This window comes from Habropoda laboriosa, unplaced genomic scaffold (assembly GCF_001263275.1).
Source record: "Habropoda laboriosa isolate 0110345459 unplaced genomic scaffold, ASM126327v1 scaffold65, whole genome shotgun sequence".
NCBI classification, from domain to species: domain Eukaryota; kingdom Metazoa; phylum Arthropoda; class Insecta; order Hymenoptera; family Apidae; genus Habropoda; species Habropoda laboriosa.
The window spans coordinates 401,311-412,019 of NW_017100254.1; the positions used below are offsets into that span (position 1 = coordinate 401,311).

The 10,709-nt window shown below is 34.5% G+C and overlaps 6 protein-coding genes across 6 annotated transcripts in view; 3 read left to right on the forward strand and 3 right to left on the reverse strand.

The window, feature by feature from the left end:
• LOC108572299 (serine/threonine-protein phosphatase 2A 56 kDa regulatory subunit gamma isoform-like) overlaps positions 1-1,971 on the reverse strand; it is a 9,199-nt gene extending 7,228 nt beyond the window's left edge. The window contains exons 1-2 of the mRNA XM_017934499.1: positions 1,942-1,971; positions 1,380-1,442 (exon numbers count right to left, since the gene is read on the reverse strand). Coding sequence (XP_017789988.1) covers positions 1,380-1,442; positions 1,942-1,971 — 93 coding nt within the window. The remainder of the gene's footprint in view (positions 1-1,379; positions 1,443-1,941) is intronic.
• A 1,021-nt stretch (positions 1,972-2,992) lies between these two features.
• LOC108572400 (zinc finger protein ZPR1) lies at positions 2,993-4,866 on the forward strand. Its single transcript, XM_017934634.1, has 4 exons — positions 2,993-3,071; positions 3,153-3,322; positions 3,402-4,077; positions 4,184-4,866. Exons 2-4 carry the CDS (start codon positions 3,197-3,199, stop codon positions 4,717-4,719), a joined length of 1,338 nt encoding a protein of 445 aa, XP_017790123.1. The 5' UTR covers positions 2,993-3,071; positions 3,153-3,196; the 3' UTR covers positions 4,720-4,866.
• A 52-nt stretch (positions 4,867-4,918) lies between these two features.
• LOC108572462 (dynein light chain 1, axonemal-like) lies at positions 4,919-5,542 on the reverse strand. The gene is given in 2 exon segments (XM_017934703.1): positions 4,919-5,312; positions 5,385-5,542. Coding segments are annotated over 2 exon segments (552 nt in total).
• Positions 5,543-5,817: 275 nt separating this feature from the next.
• On the forward strand, positions 5,818-7,159 carry LOC108572205 (sideroflexin-1-like). Its single transcript, XM_017934404.1, has 6 exons — positions 5,818-5,972; positions 6,035-6,205; positions 6,301-6,496; positions 6,571-6,866; positions 6,940-6,987; positions 7,054-7,159. Exons 1-6 carry the CDS (start codon positions 5,818-5,820, stop codon positions 7,157-7,159), a joined length of 972 nt encoding a protein of 323 aa, XP_017789893.1.
• Positions 7,160-7,255: 96 nt separating this feature from the next.
• LOC108572307 (general transcription factor IIH subunit 3) lies at positions 7,256-8,728 on the reverse strand. The gene is made up of 6 exons (XM_017934513.1): positions 8,573-8,728; positions 7,947-8,443; positions 7,736-7,858; positions 7,523-7,658; positions 7,411-7,447; positions 7,256-7,331 (listed from the first exon to the last, which is right to left on the reverse strand). Exons 1-6 carry the CDS (start codon positions 8,580-8,582, stop codon positions 7,256-7,258), a joined length of 879 nt encoding a protein of 292 aa, XP_017790002.1. The 5' UTR covers positions 8,583-8,728.
• A 398-nt stretch (positions 8,729-9,126) lies between these two features.
• LOC108572206 (malate dehydrogenase, mitochondrial) overlaps positions 9,127-10,709 on the forward strand; it is a 4,630-nt gene continuing 3,047 nt past the window's right edge. The window contains 4 exon segments of the mRNA XM_017934405.1: positions 9,127-9,349; positions 9,693-10,193; positions 10,269-10,598; positions 10,672-10,709. Coding sequence (XP_017789894.1) covers positions 9,275-9,349; positions 9,693-10,193; positions 10,269-10,598; positions 10,672-10,709 — 944 coding nt within the window. The 5' untranslated portion in view covers positions 9,127-9,274.

The following is a 10,709-nucleotide window of genomic DNA, read 5'->3' on the forward strand; positions in this document are numbered from 1 at the left end:
TACAAATATATAACAATATATATATATGTACATACACGCAATTTATGTGCTTTAGATAATAAAGAATTATGCAATTCTGTTCCAAGTACAATATCTTCCAATTACCTTTAAGTTGTTAATCACAACACAAATTACAATTTATCACAATGTAATTTGATAAAATTATACAGAATGCCTAGGTCAATTTTATAAATTCAACGTGAAATAAATGTCTGTGGTTTCATATACGAACGATCGCTAATCAATCGCTAGCAAATTTTTTGCATTATCAACGATCGATAATCGAATTGATACAGTGCAACGCGCTATAATCTTTTAAGCAATGCATTATGCAATATTCATACGAACATTTGATCTTAATAAATAAATACTACGCTGCTTTGTTAGTTTATTATTGAACATGTGAGCTCATCCGCCTGACATTAACTCTACATTTTATAAACATAAACATCCTCTGTTTAGTACTATAAAAACTAATTATGCAATTCTTTTAACAAAGTAAAAAATTGTTAAATGAAAAACAGTATGATTTCGTGTGGAAGGTTTGTAAAAGAATTAATTAAATGTACAAAGCAACGGACAAGATGAAAATTATGTAAATGTAATTATATAAAAATCGTAGGCAGGATTAATTTGTCATACAACGATTAACACATTAATCTTAACGATCAATTAACATTTTTAGTACATATATAATTCCATCCTTGGAATCCGTTGCATTCGTATCGTAAGCGATCGCTCACCGCATGGATTATAACGTTACTTATGTTCAGGAAGCGTGTTATAAAATAAAAATGTAAGATTGTGATTCTCATTAACATCCTGAATTCTTTCCACAAGGAAGAAAATATGAAACGCTCACGTGCTACTAAAGGACAAGAGGCAAAGGTTGAAAAATAGTTACTTTGTAACGTAAATCTCGTTTACATCCTTTTCTATTTATCAACTAAGTCTACGCTTAAGCGCCACCTGTGCCAGCCAACATTTTTTCAAAGCGAACTTTAAAACCGTTTCATAAGCGTATTCACGGAATCCAACCTTCAACCATAGAACAAATCTAAAGAAATTACATCCCAGAGAAACGTGTGCATCAATTTATAATCGTGTATGAAACTCTAGGAAGAAAAACATTTCAGGTGGCACACGGTGTCGAAGATGGACACCGGATCGCTTTCCTGCGATAAATGATTAAACCAAGTCCCACCAACGACACGACACCACTGTTCGATTACTGTAAATAATCGAATTTGTAACGCACATAAAGATAAAAAGGGAAAGTCCATGATACGAGTAATCGAGGATGACAGGAGTCGATTCGAATCGAGCCTGAGTCACACGTCAATCGTAAGGAGGAACATAGAAGGACGATATAACCTCACCTCGTCACTGGTCTCGCCGTCCTTGCCGTTCTTTCCCTTGTCCTTGCTGATCTTCGTCGCATCCTGGAACAAAACGATTAAATTGCACTGTTTGTACACCGTTTATACAATGCCACGACAGCACGCGATTTACGTATCGAGACGCGGCCCGCTCGACGGAACTCGCACTTGCGATGTCACACGGAAACGACGGGAATTAGTTGAAGTACCATTGTCAGGTCGTTCAGACGGGGAAATGTGTCAGCGAAACGGATATCAAGAAACGCTACACCCTTCGGTGTCTCGGCTACCGGGGTTGTTTCCCCGAACTCTCTTTACTCTCCCTTCTTCCCTTTCTCTCCTATCTCTGTCATCGTCACCATCTATCTCTCTCTTTCTAACAGACTCATATACAGACGCACATACACACACTCCCGCTCTCTTTCTTTCTCTGGAGCGCGTGCGTGCCCGCGATCTCTCCTCCTCGTCACAAGGAACACTGTTTTCACGTACGCGAGCGTACCGATCGCATAAGGAGAGACGTACGAGCGGACAGGCGCGACAGGCGATATGATGAACGCACCTTTTCTTTTTTCGACTGTCTACTGGACATATTATCGGTCGAGGGTCAGGGATATACGCGTGATTGAGTTGAATAAGGACTAGTACACTTCAAAAACGCGTAGTAACGCATCGATCAGCGGCAACCGAGCCGACACGGGGCACTCATTCGCGGCGGCCATTGGCTATGCTTAGCCATTGAACTTTCGACCGGCGATTCGCGCCACTCACTAAGAACGTCGAGTTTCGACTTTTCCCTAGCCTTGAAAAGCTTCTTTCTGTACGCCCCTTTTATTTCTCAATTCAAATTTTCCCAATTGTTCTATTTTCACGTATAATGCTGCGTGCAAATGATATATTTTACGAGCACTATGCGGTTATGTTACAACATCTAAGAATCTGCGGTGCATCTATGCTATGTTTTATGATAACACAGGTTATAGTATCATTAATATGTTTGCAGTACTCAGTTGAACAAATCGCTATTAGGAATCGTAGTTTGATGGTTTATATGTTAAAAAAATGATAAATTGTAATTGTTAATAATATGAATAAAGTAAATTTTATTTAAATTCACTTACCTGGTTAAATGTAAAATTGTTAATAAAAGTATTAAATCAGGTAATTAATTGTACTGTTTTAAATACATTCAAAGGATATGCTTGAAGTTAGCGCTAATATTTATAATCATTAAAGGCATGCAGCATTTCGAAATTTCCTTATAGGTAATTTTTAATAAAGAAAGAAATCCCTATGTATTATGTAACATATTGTCTTAAAATTGAAAAATTTCATTGACGTAATTAAGTGCTATATTTTTAATGAAGTTTATATAGTAATTTATTTAGGTAAAAATAATTTTGTATAGTATCGATTAATTTTTTTATTCAAGCGCAATCATTTCATTGTACTTGTAATGTACTTCCTACACCAATATATAAAATAATAACATTTCTATTGTATTTTTAAATAAATTAAAAATTTGTATCTTAAGATCTTAGTAATTTAATGATACAAGGTTTGTTGCACTTCTTCGTCTAGGGACCCTAGATTAAAGAAGCAATTACACACGTGAATTATAATATTTTGATCAGTATGTTTTCCAGAAACTTAAGTAATGTTGGTTTTTGCTTGCAAATCTGCATTTAGCAGGTAAAAGTGTATATGAGACAAGTACATAAAAAGTGCAGAAAGATATAAATCAGTAATTTAATCTGATTTTATTCAAAATAGATTTTTTATACAAATCTGGTGTACAAATTACGTATAACCTAAAAATGACTGAAGATCAAAAAGAGATCATTGAAGAAAAAACGAAACCAATATTTCGTGATCTAACAGCCGATGATCCAGAACCCGAAGCGACAGAGATAGAAAGTCTCTGTGTGAATTGTGGCCGAAATGTATGTTATCGTGAGTTTACAATTTAAAAAACATGTACCTTCAATAATACCTAACCAATAAATTATTTTGTAAATACAGGGTGTTACTAGATTACTCTTGACAAAGATCCCATACTATAAAGATGTTGTGGTGATGTCCTTTGATTGTGAGCAATGTGGTTATCAGAACAATGAGATACAAAACAGTGGGAAAATTGCAGAAAAGGGAATTAGGATAACATTGCAAGTGAAATCATCCAAGGATCTGAACCGTCGAGCTGTTAAATCAGATTACACCAGTGTGAAAATCCCAGCCTTGGACTTTGAAATTCCTTCTAGATCACAAAAAGGAGAGATCACAACAGTTGAAGGAATTATACAAAGAGCCATCACTGGGTTGGAGCAAGATCAACCGGAAAGGAGAAAAAAGCATCCAAGTACTGCTGCCCAAATTGATCACTTTCTTGAGGAACTGCAAAAGCTCAAATCTATAGAAGAGCCCTTCGCTATGATATTTGAGGATATATCAGGAGAGTGTCATATAGAAAATCCAAATGCACCTTTGAAAGATGAAGGGTGCATTGTTGCTCAATTTAAGAGAACAATAGAACAAGATAGAACTTTAGGAATTTATTCTGAAAGTTCAGAAGACACTTTATTAAAACCTATAAAAGAAGGAGAATATACTTTGGAGCAAATTGAGGGTGAAGTTCTTTCATTTAGGACAAACTGTCCAGAATGCAATTGCCCCTGTGAAACTAACATGAAAATGACTAGTATCCTTTTCCTATATAATTAAAAATTACATATCTTCTTTAAATTATTTTATAATACTAAAATTCTCACAGCGATAAAATTATTTTTTCTTAATTCAATACATAGATATACCACACTTCAAAGAAGTGGTAATTATGGCAACAGTTTGCGAATCTTGTGGTCATAGAACGAACGAAGTTAAAAGCGGGGGTGGCATCGAGCCTACAGGGGTTAAAATTGAAGTAACGGTCGCGGGAAAAGACGACTTTAGCCGCGATTTATTAAAATCTGAAACTTGTCACATGCAAGTACCTGAATTGGAGCTGGAAATTGGCCCAGCTACTTTAGGTGGACGATTTACCACCGTAGAAGGCATTTTAATGGCAATTAAAGAACAATTATCATCATCAACTGCTTTTACTGGCGATAGTAGCGATCCTGAAACTGTACAAAAGATGGAAGATTTTATATCTCATTTAAGCGAAGTTTTAGAAGGGAGTCAAAAAGTTACTCTTGTACTAGACGATCCAGCGGGCAATAGTTACGTCCAGAGTCTTTCAGACGAAGGTTTAGATAGCGGGTTAAAGATCACCAAATACGAGAGAAGTTTTGATCAAAACGAGGAACTCGGATTGAACGATATGAAAGTCGAAGACTATTAATTATCCGTCGCAAAGATTTACGAAATAAGTCAGTGTCGACAATGTCAATACAATGTACCATATGTGAGCGTGAAATGGAAATGTATTATAAATGTACACTACACTGTGTAAATATATGTTTTGCAATTTTATTGCAAAATTTTTTAACGAGACACAAATTTCTATTGTTCTTCCATACGTTTAATAAATAGATATAAACTTAAACGACCGGTATGGCGTCGAGTTTCTTTAATTTGGGAAGTCTTCTGAGTGCCTGACTACGCCATGCGTCCACGTCCATGTTTTCACAAATCGGGTTATTTGTGAACAATAAATCCTCGAGATTTGGTATTTCTTGCAAACGATTAAATTCAGCCCAATCTTTAACCAAATTATTCGACATATACAAAACTTTGAGCGCTTTTAAAACGTTAACACCCTTAATTTTTTCAATCTGGTTATAGGATATCCATAATTCCTCTAAATGCTCCCCCACTGCTTCTAATCCAGAAAATGTTTTGATGTAATTGCGACCCAAAGACAGAATTCTTAAATTTTTTAAGGAATTGATACCACTGATCTTTTCTATCATATTCGTTGACAGGGATAATTTTCTAGAAAATTCAGTAAATTGTTTCTTTTAACACTATTGTTTAAAAAATTAATAGGTAAAAAATATAACTAACTCTACATTGGTAAGCGCTGCCAAATTATTATCCATTTTCTCGATAGGAGGCCACTGAAAAGACAAAACGATTTCTTTTTCCTGACTAGCGCTTAAACCTGTTTTTTCCTCCCATCGTTGAATCGCTTCTTTACAGGACATTGCCTTTGCCTATGTCATATATACATTATATATTTTAAAAAAATGAGAACTATCGCGTCGTTAAAAAATGCATACCATAATTGATAATCTCAATCTTCTGAGATTTAGAACCTTTATTAAATAAAGAAGATTTCTAAAGTTGTTCAGAGTATAAACAATGTACAATCGCAATTACTTTCGGTAAACTTCAGTTGTACAAAAATAGAAATTAATTTTTTCAAAAGAAATTGTAGGTTTATAAAGATTGACAGATATTAATTTGTCGGTCGAATTATAAATAATGTCGTTGAACGATGAATTATAACGAAAAATTTGACATAGATAAACCATTGTGGGATCAGTCTACTTATATAGGCAGAGTCAAACATTACTTTTTCATTAGCGAATTTAACACAGTCGTGAGTGAAAAAAAATTGTGGGAGGCTAAAAAATTTTGTGACGATTACAAGTAGGTCAATTCTAGTTGTTCAATGACTTAAAAATCTTAAGCGAGTGGAACATTTTTCTCAGAATGGGCAAAATACCTCCAGGAACGGACATGTCCGACATTATTCGAGCGAAACAACTTAGAGACAGTGCATTTCATCTAGAAACCGGCGAATTATTGCCTATGCTTGGTAGATTATCTTATCAGCTACCTGTATCGGTTATACTCACAACAGCAATGCTAACATTTCAAAAGTGCATTTCCAAAATGCTTTAATCATGACAAAACAAAATATTTTTTAAGAGAAATTTAGTAAATTCCTCCAATAATTATTACATCTATTTATTAGAAGCACCGCTGTCATGGTAGCATCCCAAATGATAAATCATATGCATAATGCCATTATAAATTACACGTACAGAATTCCAAGGGTTAGCGATGATAAAAATCAAATGAGAAATGCTTTTCTATGCGCAGTATTGGCTAGTACTATAATGACCGTAACTTGCAAAAAATTGTTGTATCAAAGGACACACTCTTATTCGGTTAGTTTCCGAGTTCTTCTTTACCGTATATTATGCATTCTGTTATAATTCTTTTGATACTTCCTTACCTTCAGAGATGCGTACCATTTTGCGGAGTGGCTATTGGTCACGTGGTAAATTTGCCAATTGTACGTTACAAAGATATCGCACTAGGTATGCCATTGTTCCTTAAAGATGAAAAGACACCTCTTATGAAATCGAAAGTGGCGGCTTTGAAAGGCACTACTGAATGTATTATCTCAAGAATACTTATGTCTCTACCATGTCTACTATTGGTCCCGGTCCTAACGCAAAAAATTATGACACCCTGTTTCTCTCAACGTCAACCATGGCTTTTGGCTTTCATTGAAACAAGCTTATGCGCTTTCTTGTAACTTTAAACCTTTGCTTTTGGTATTCTTACATTTAAAGAATTCTTTACTCAATGTGATTTATTTTTATAGCTGTGCTTACGCAGTTCCATTCATCATGGCGATTTTTCCCGAACGAAAGTAAGCAATTCTAGCATTTGTCTTCTCGTTAAAAAATATATCGAATAAGGTGTTTTAATTGCACAGTTCTATGAGTCCGACATTGTTGAAGCTGTACCCGGGCGAGTATGACAATTTTAAGGAACTTGTGAAAAAAGATGTAGATAAAGTGTATTATAATAAAGGATTGTAGTATACTTTTTTTTTAACGAATAAAGTGTAATACTGATGGTGAGAAAATAGATGTATTTAAGTAAAAAATTTCTATCCTTAGGTGATATAAATACAGCTAATGAACAATATCTACATTCTTTTTCTTTTTCTTCATTTTTATAGGCATAGGTCCTGGCATTTTGAATACTGTGCTGTAAAAACATGACAAACATAAATTCAGTTTAAATAATAAATAATTATGATAAATTGAAACATTGTTAAAGTACTTACTGACAGGTTGTGCATATTGGACTGAATTTACAAAATACTACAAAAGATTTGTTGCTCATTATTTTATATACACTTACATGATGATACACTAAAATAAATGTATTTTTCTTACTTGATAAACATATGGAGCATACATAGCCAATGTCAATTAATTCTTGATGGCAGAAGCATGCTGCACGGTAATCTACTTTCACAGGTGGTGGAAGTACCAATTTTGACCTAATATTTGGATCTGGTAAAAATATCCACTAAACAGAAAACAATATGTATTCATGAATAAAATGAAATATGTATGGAAAAAAGTAATTCTATTTTCTTTTTATACCAATAAATATTGTAATAATCCACTTAATTGGGGAACTTTTAAATAATTTCCACCAGATATATCACAGCCCTGTTGAAGTAAAGTCAATTCCTGATCTAAACTGCACACATCTAATATTACTCCCTGTATGTTTAAAAAAGAGTAAACCATCAATCTAAAATTCAAATTTTCAGGGATATAAATATTAAATTATAAAAAAAATATGACAAACCATTTTTTGAGCAGTGAAAAATATGTTCATATAATTCATGTATTGTGTAGCTGAATCATTGCTGGCAGTGATTACAAGAATCCTTGGATGTAATTTTTCACCAGCAATTTTGTCCCTCTCTAATCTTGCAATATAGCACAATGCCATGGTTAATGCTCCAGATATTAAACTTTCTCCATTCAATGGTTTACCCATCGAAATTTCATGGACAACTTGTTGCAATTGTTGTCTGACAGTACGTTCAACCATAGTAAATTTTTCATACTGCCCATCAATTTGTCTAATCTCCAATGATTTCTCAAAAGGATATAAGAATTTTGCTCCATGACTGTGACATGCTATCATAGCAAGTTGATTGTTAGAGGATTGCATTAAATGTGCATTGGCAAAAACGATAGTTGAATCGAGACATTGTGTCAGTAGCCTTGTTTCTTGCTTTATAATTCTTTGCACGGGATTTACGTCTAGTATGATTATTAATAAGCTCGTTTCGATTTCTGAAATAAACGAGATAATTCAATTTATGTCATAGCAACTTCATAAAATATTTTACGATTTGAATAAAATAATCTAGATAAAAAAAGCAAACTTAGTGATTTTCTATAGGTTAGATAACCTCTGCGTACCGTTTGACATTTTGAATTTACGTATATCAATTCAGCTATTTCATATAATTACTCAACTTTGTGACAACATTTTTTAACAACTTTTAATTTTTTTTTTACAATTTTCATTTAACGTTTTAAAGAAAAACCACATAACCCTCGTTACACGTCCTATCAGGTTCCTAAGAACCGAGCTACTGACAATTATAACAAACACAACATTCATAAAAAGTTTAGTTTTTTAGAGATATTATAAAAAAAACTAATAAAGAATTCGGTTCTAAATAAATTTATTTATATTTACATTTAACAATAACTACAAAATTCAGTTAACAAAAACATATATGAATAATATAGTAATAGTTTCACAAATGTAATAGAACATAGAAAAATATTGTAACAATGCATGTTACGACAAATGACACTTCTTTTCTGACACAAAACAATCATAACAATGGGACAATGCAAAAAATATGATTAACGACTCTTTCAAACGTTCCCGCGTCATAATTCACAACCGATTGTACACGTGCGCAAATTATCCACCCCAGACCGCGCATGATTGCATACGTCTTGCGGCACGTTAGTAGACGATTGGAGGGAGCGAAACAGAACAAGTGTGAAATATAATCGAGGTCATCGGGGTGTCTTTGAAAGGTTATCGAACGTTGTCTCCTTCAATTTGAAATTGGTCTCATTCGTGCTCTGAAATTCGTTACGAACATGTTGCCACGATTCCTCAAGCCTACGTTGACCGTCGCTCAACAAGGAGCGAAACGGTTATCTACCAGTACTAGGGTAAGCTTTTTCAAGAAAAATTTCAACCTTAACCAAATACCATTTTTGCCAACTGATTTGCTACTACATCCTGTCTCTAATCTTCCTCTGATGTCTCTTAAAATTTGAAATAATTGAGGCTAGTCGATCATACACAGGTATTAATGGTACTACACATCACAATATAGATAACAAGTATAGTTATGCAACCGCGAATATCTTTCGAAATGTTACCGATCATAATGTAATATAACATTATTCGACTCTCATGCATGGAATTATCTAGAGAGTAAACTACCATAAAGTAATTTTACATTGAGATATACACTCTATAGATAGCTTTAGTTTCTGGTCCTTGTTACAGTGCAATGCCAAGGTCGCAGTCATGGGTGCCAGTGGTGGAATCGGTCAGCCGCTATCGCTGCTCCTGAAGCAGTCACCTCTTGTAACCGAATTATCATTGTACGATATCGTGAATACGCCAGGTGTCGCTGCTGATCTGTCGCACATGGACACGGCGGCAAAAGTGAAAGGTTTTACCGGTCCGGATCAGTTGAGGGATTCTGTCAAGGGAGCACAGGTGTGTATTTTAATATATGTTTCAATGAAATAAAATAAAATACAGAATAAAATTGCGAAATTTTATTCACTAAACACGAACGCGTCGATAGTGAGAGACCTTGTGCAGGCTGTGGCAGAAATGTCTCCTAAAGCTCTCATCGCTATTATATCAAATCCAGTTAACAGTACAGTGCCTATTGCTAGTGAAGTTTTGCAGAAAGCTGGTGTATATGATCCCAAGAGACTGTTTGGTGTAACCACTTTGGATATTGTCAGATCTAACGCATTCATCGCCGAAGCTAAAGTAAACACCAAATATATAAATTAATTATACATAACATTTAAAATAAATATATGTATAATATCAATTTTGTTCCAGGGTCTTGACCCACAGAAAACATCAGTCCCAGTCGTTGGAGGACACAGTGGTATCACTATTATCCCATTAATTTCTCAATGCAAACCCTCAGTATCCTTCCCAGATGATCAATTGAAGGCTCTCACTGGAAGAATCCAGGAAGCTGGTACAGAGGTTGTTAAAGCTAAGGCTGGTACAGGATCTGCCACACTTTCTATGGCATATGCTGGTGCTCGATTTGGTATATCCTTGATCAGAGCATTGAATGGAGAACAGGGTATTGTAGAGTGCTCCTATGTGAAATCAGATGTTACCGAGGCTAAATACTTCTCTACGCCAATTCTCTTGGGTGTAAGTATAATTACCAATAGCTTCCTTAAGCATTTAACTATGGATTATTGTATTTTTATATTTGAAATTTTAGAAATCAGGAGTTGAAAAGAATCTTGGCCTTGGTAAACT

Excerpts from the sequence above, each read along its gene's own strand:
- LOC108572400 (XM_017934634.1), top strand. The coding sequence starts at position 3,197 with ATGACTGAAGATCAAAAAGAGATCATTGAAGAAAAAACGAAACCAATA. Across the intron at positions 3,323-3,401 it reads GTGTGAATTGTGGCCGAAAT|GGTGTTACTAGATTACTCTT; the intron begins GTATGTTATCGT and ends TTGTAAATACAG. Across the intron at positions 4,078-4,183 it reads AACTAACATGAAAATGACTA|ATATACCACACTTCAAAGAA; the intron begins GTATCCTTTTCC and ends TTCAATACATAG.
- LOC108572205 (XM_017934404.1), top strand. The coding sequence starts at position 5,818 with ATGAATTATAACGAAAAATTTGACATAGATAAACCATTGTGGGATCAG. Across the intron at positions 5,973-6,034 it reads AAATTTTGTGACGATTACAA|AATGGGCAAAATACCTCCAG; the intron begins GTAGGTCAATTC and ends CATTTTTCTCAG. Across the intron at positions 6,206-6,300 it reads GCAATGCTAACATTTCAAAA|AAGCACCGCTGTCATGGTAG; the intron begins GTGCATTTCCAA and ends TCTATTTATTAG.
- LOC108572307 (XM_017934513.1), bottom strand. Across the intron at positions 7,859-7,946 it reads TTTTCACTGCTCAAAAAATG|GGAGTAATATTAGATGTGTG; the intron begins GTTTGTCATATT and ends TTAAACATACAG. Across the intron at positions 7,448-7,522 it reads ATGCTCCATATGTTTATCAA|TATTTTGTAAATTCAGTCCA; the intron begins GTAAGAAAAATA and ends AATCTTTTGTAG.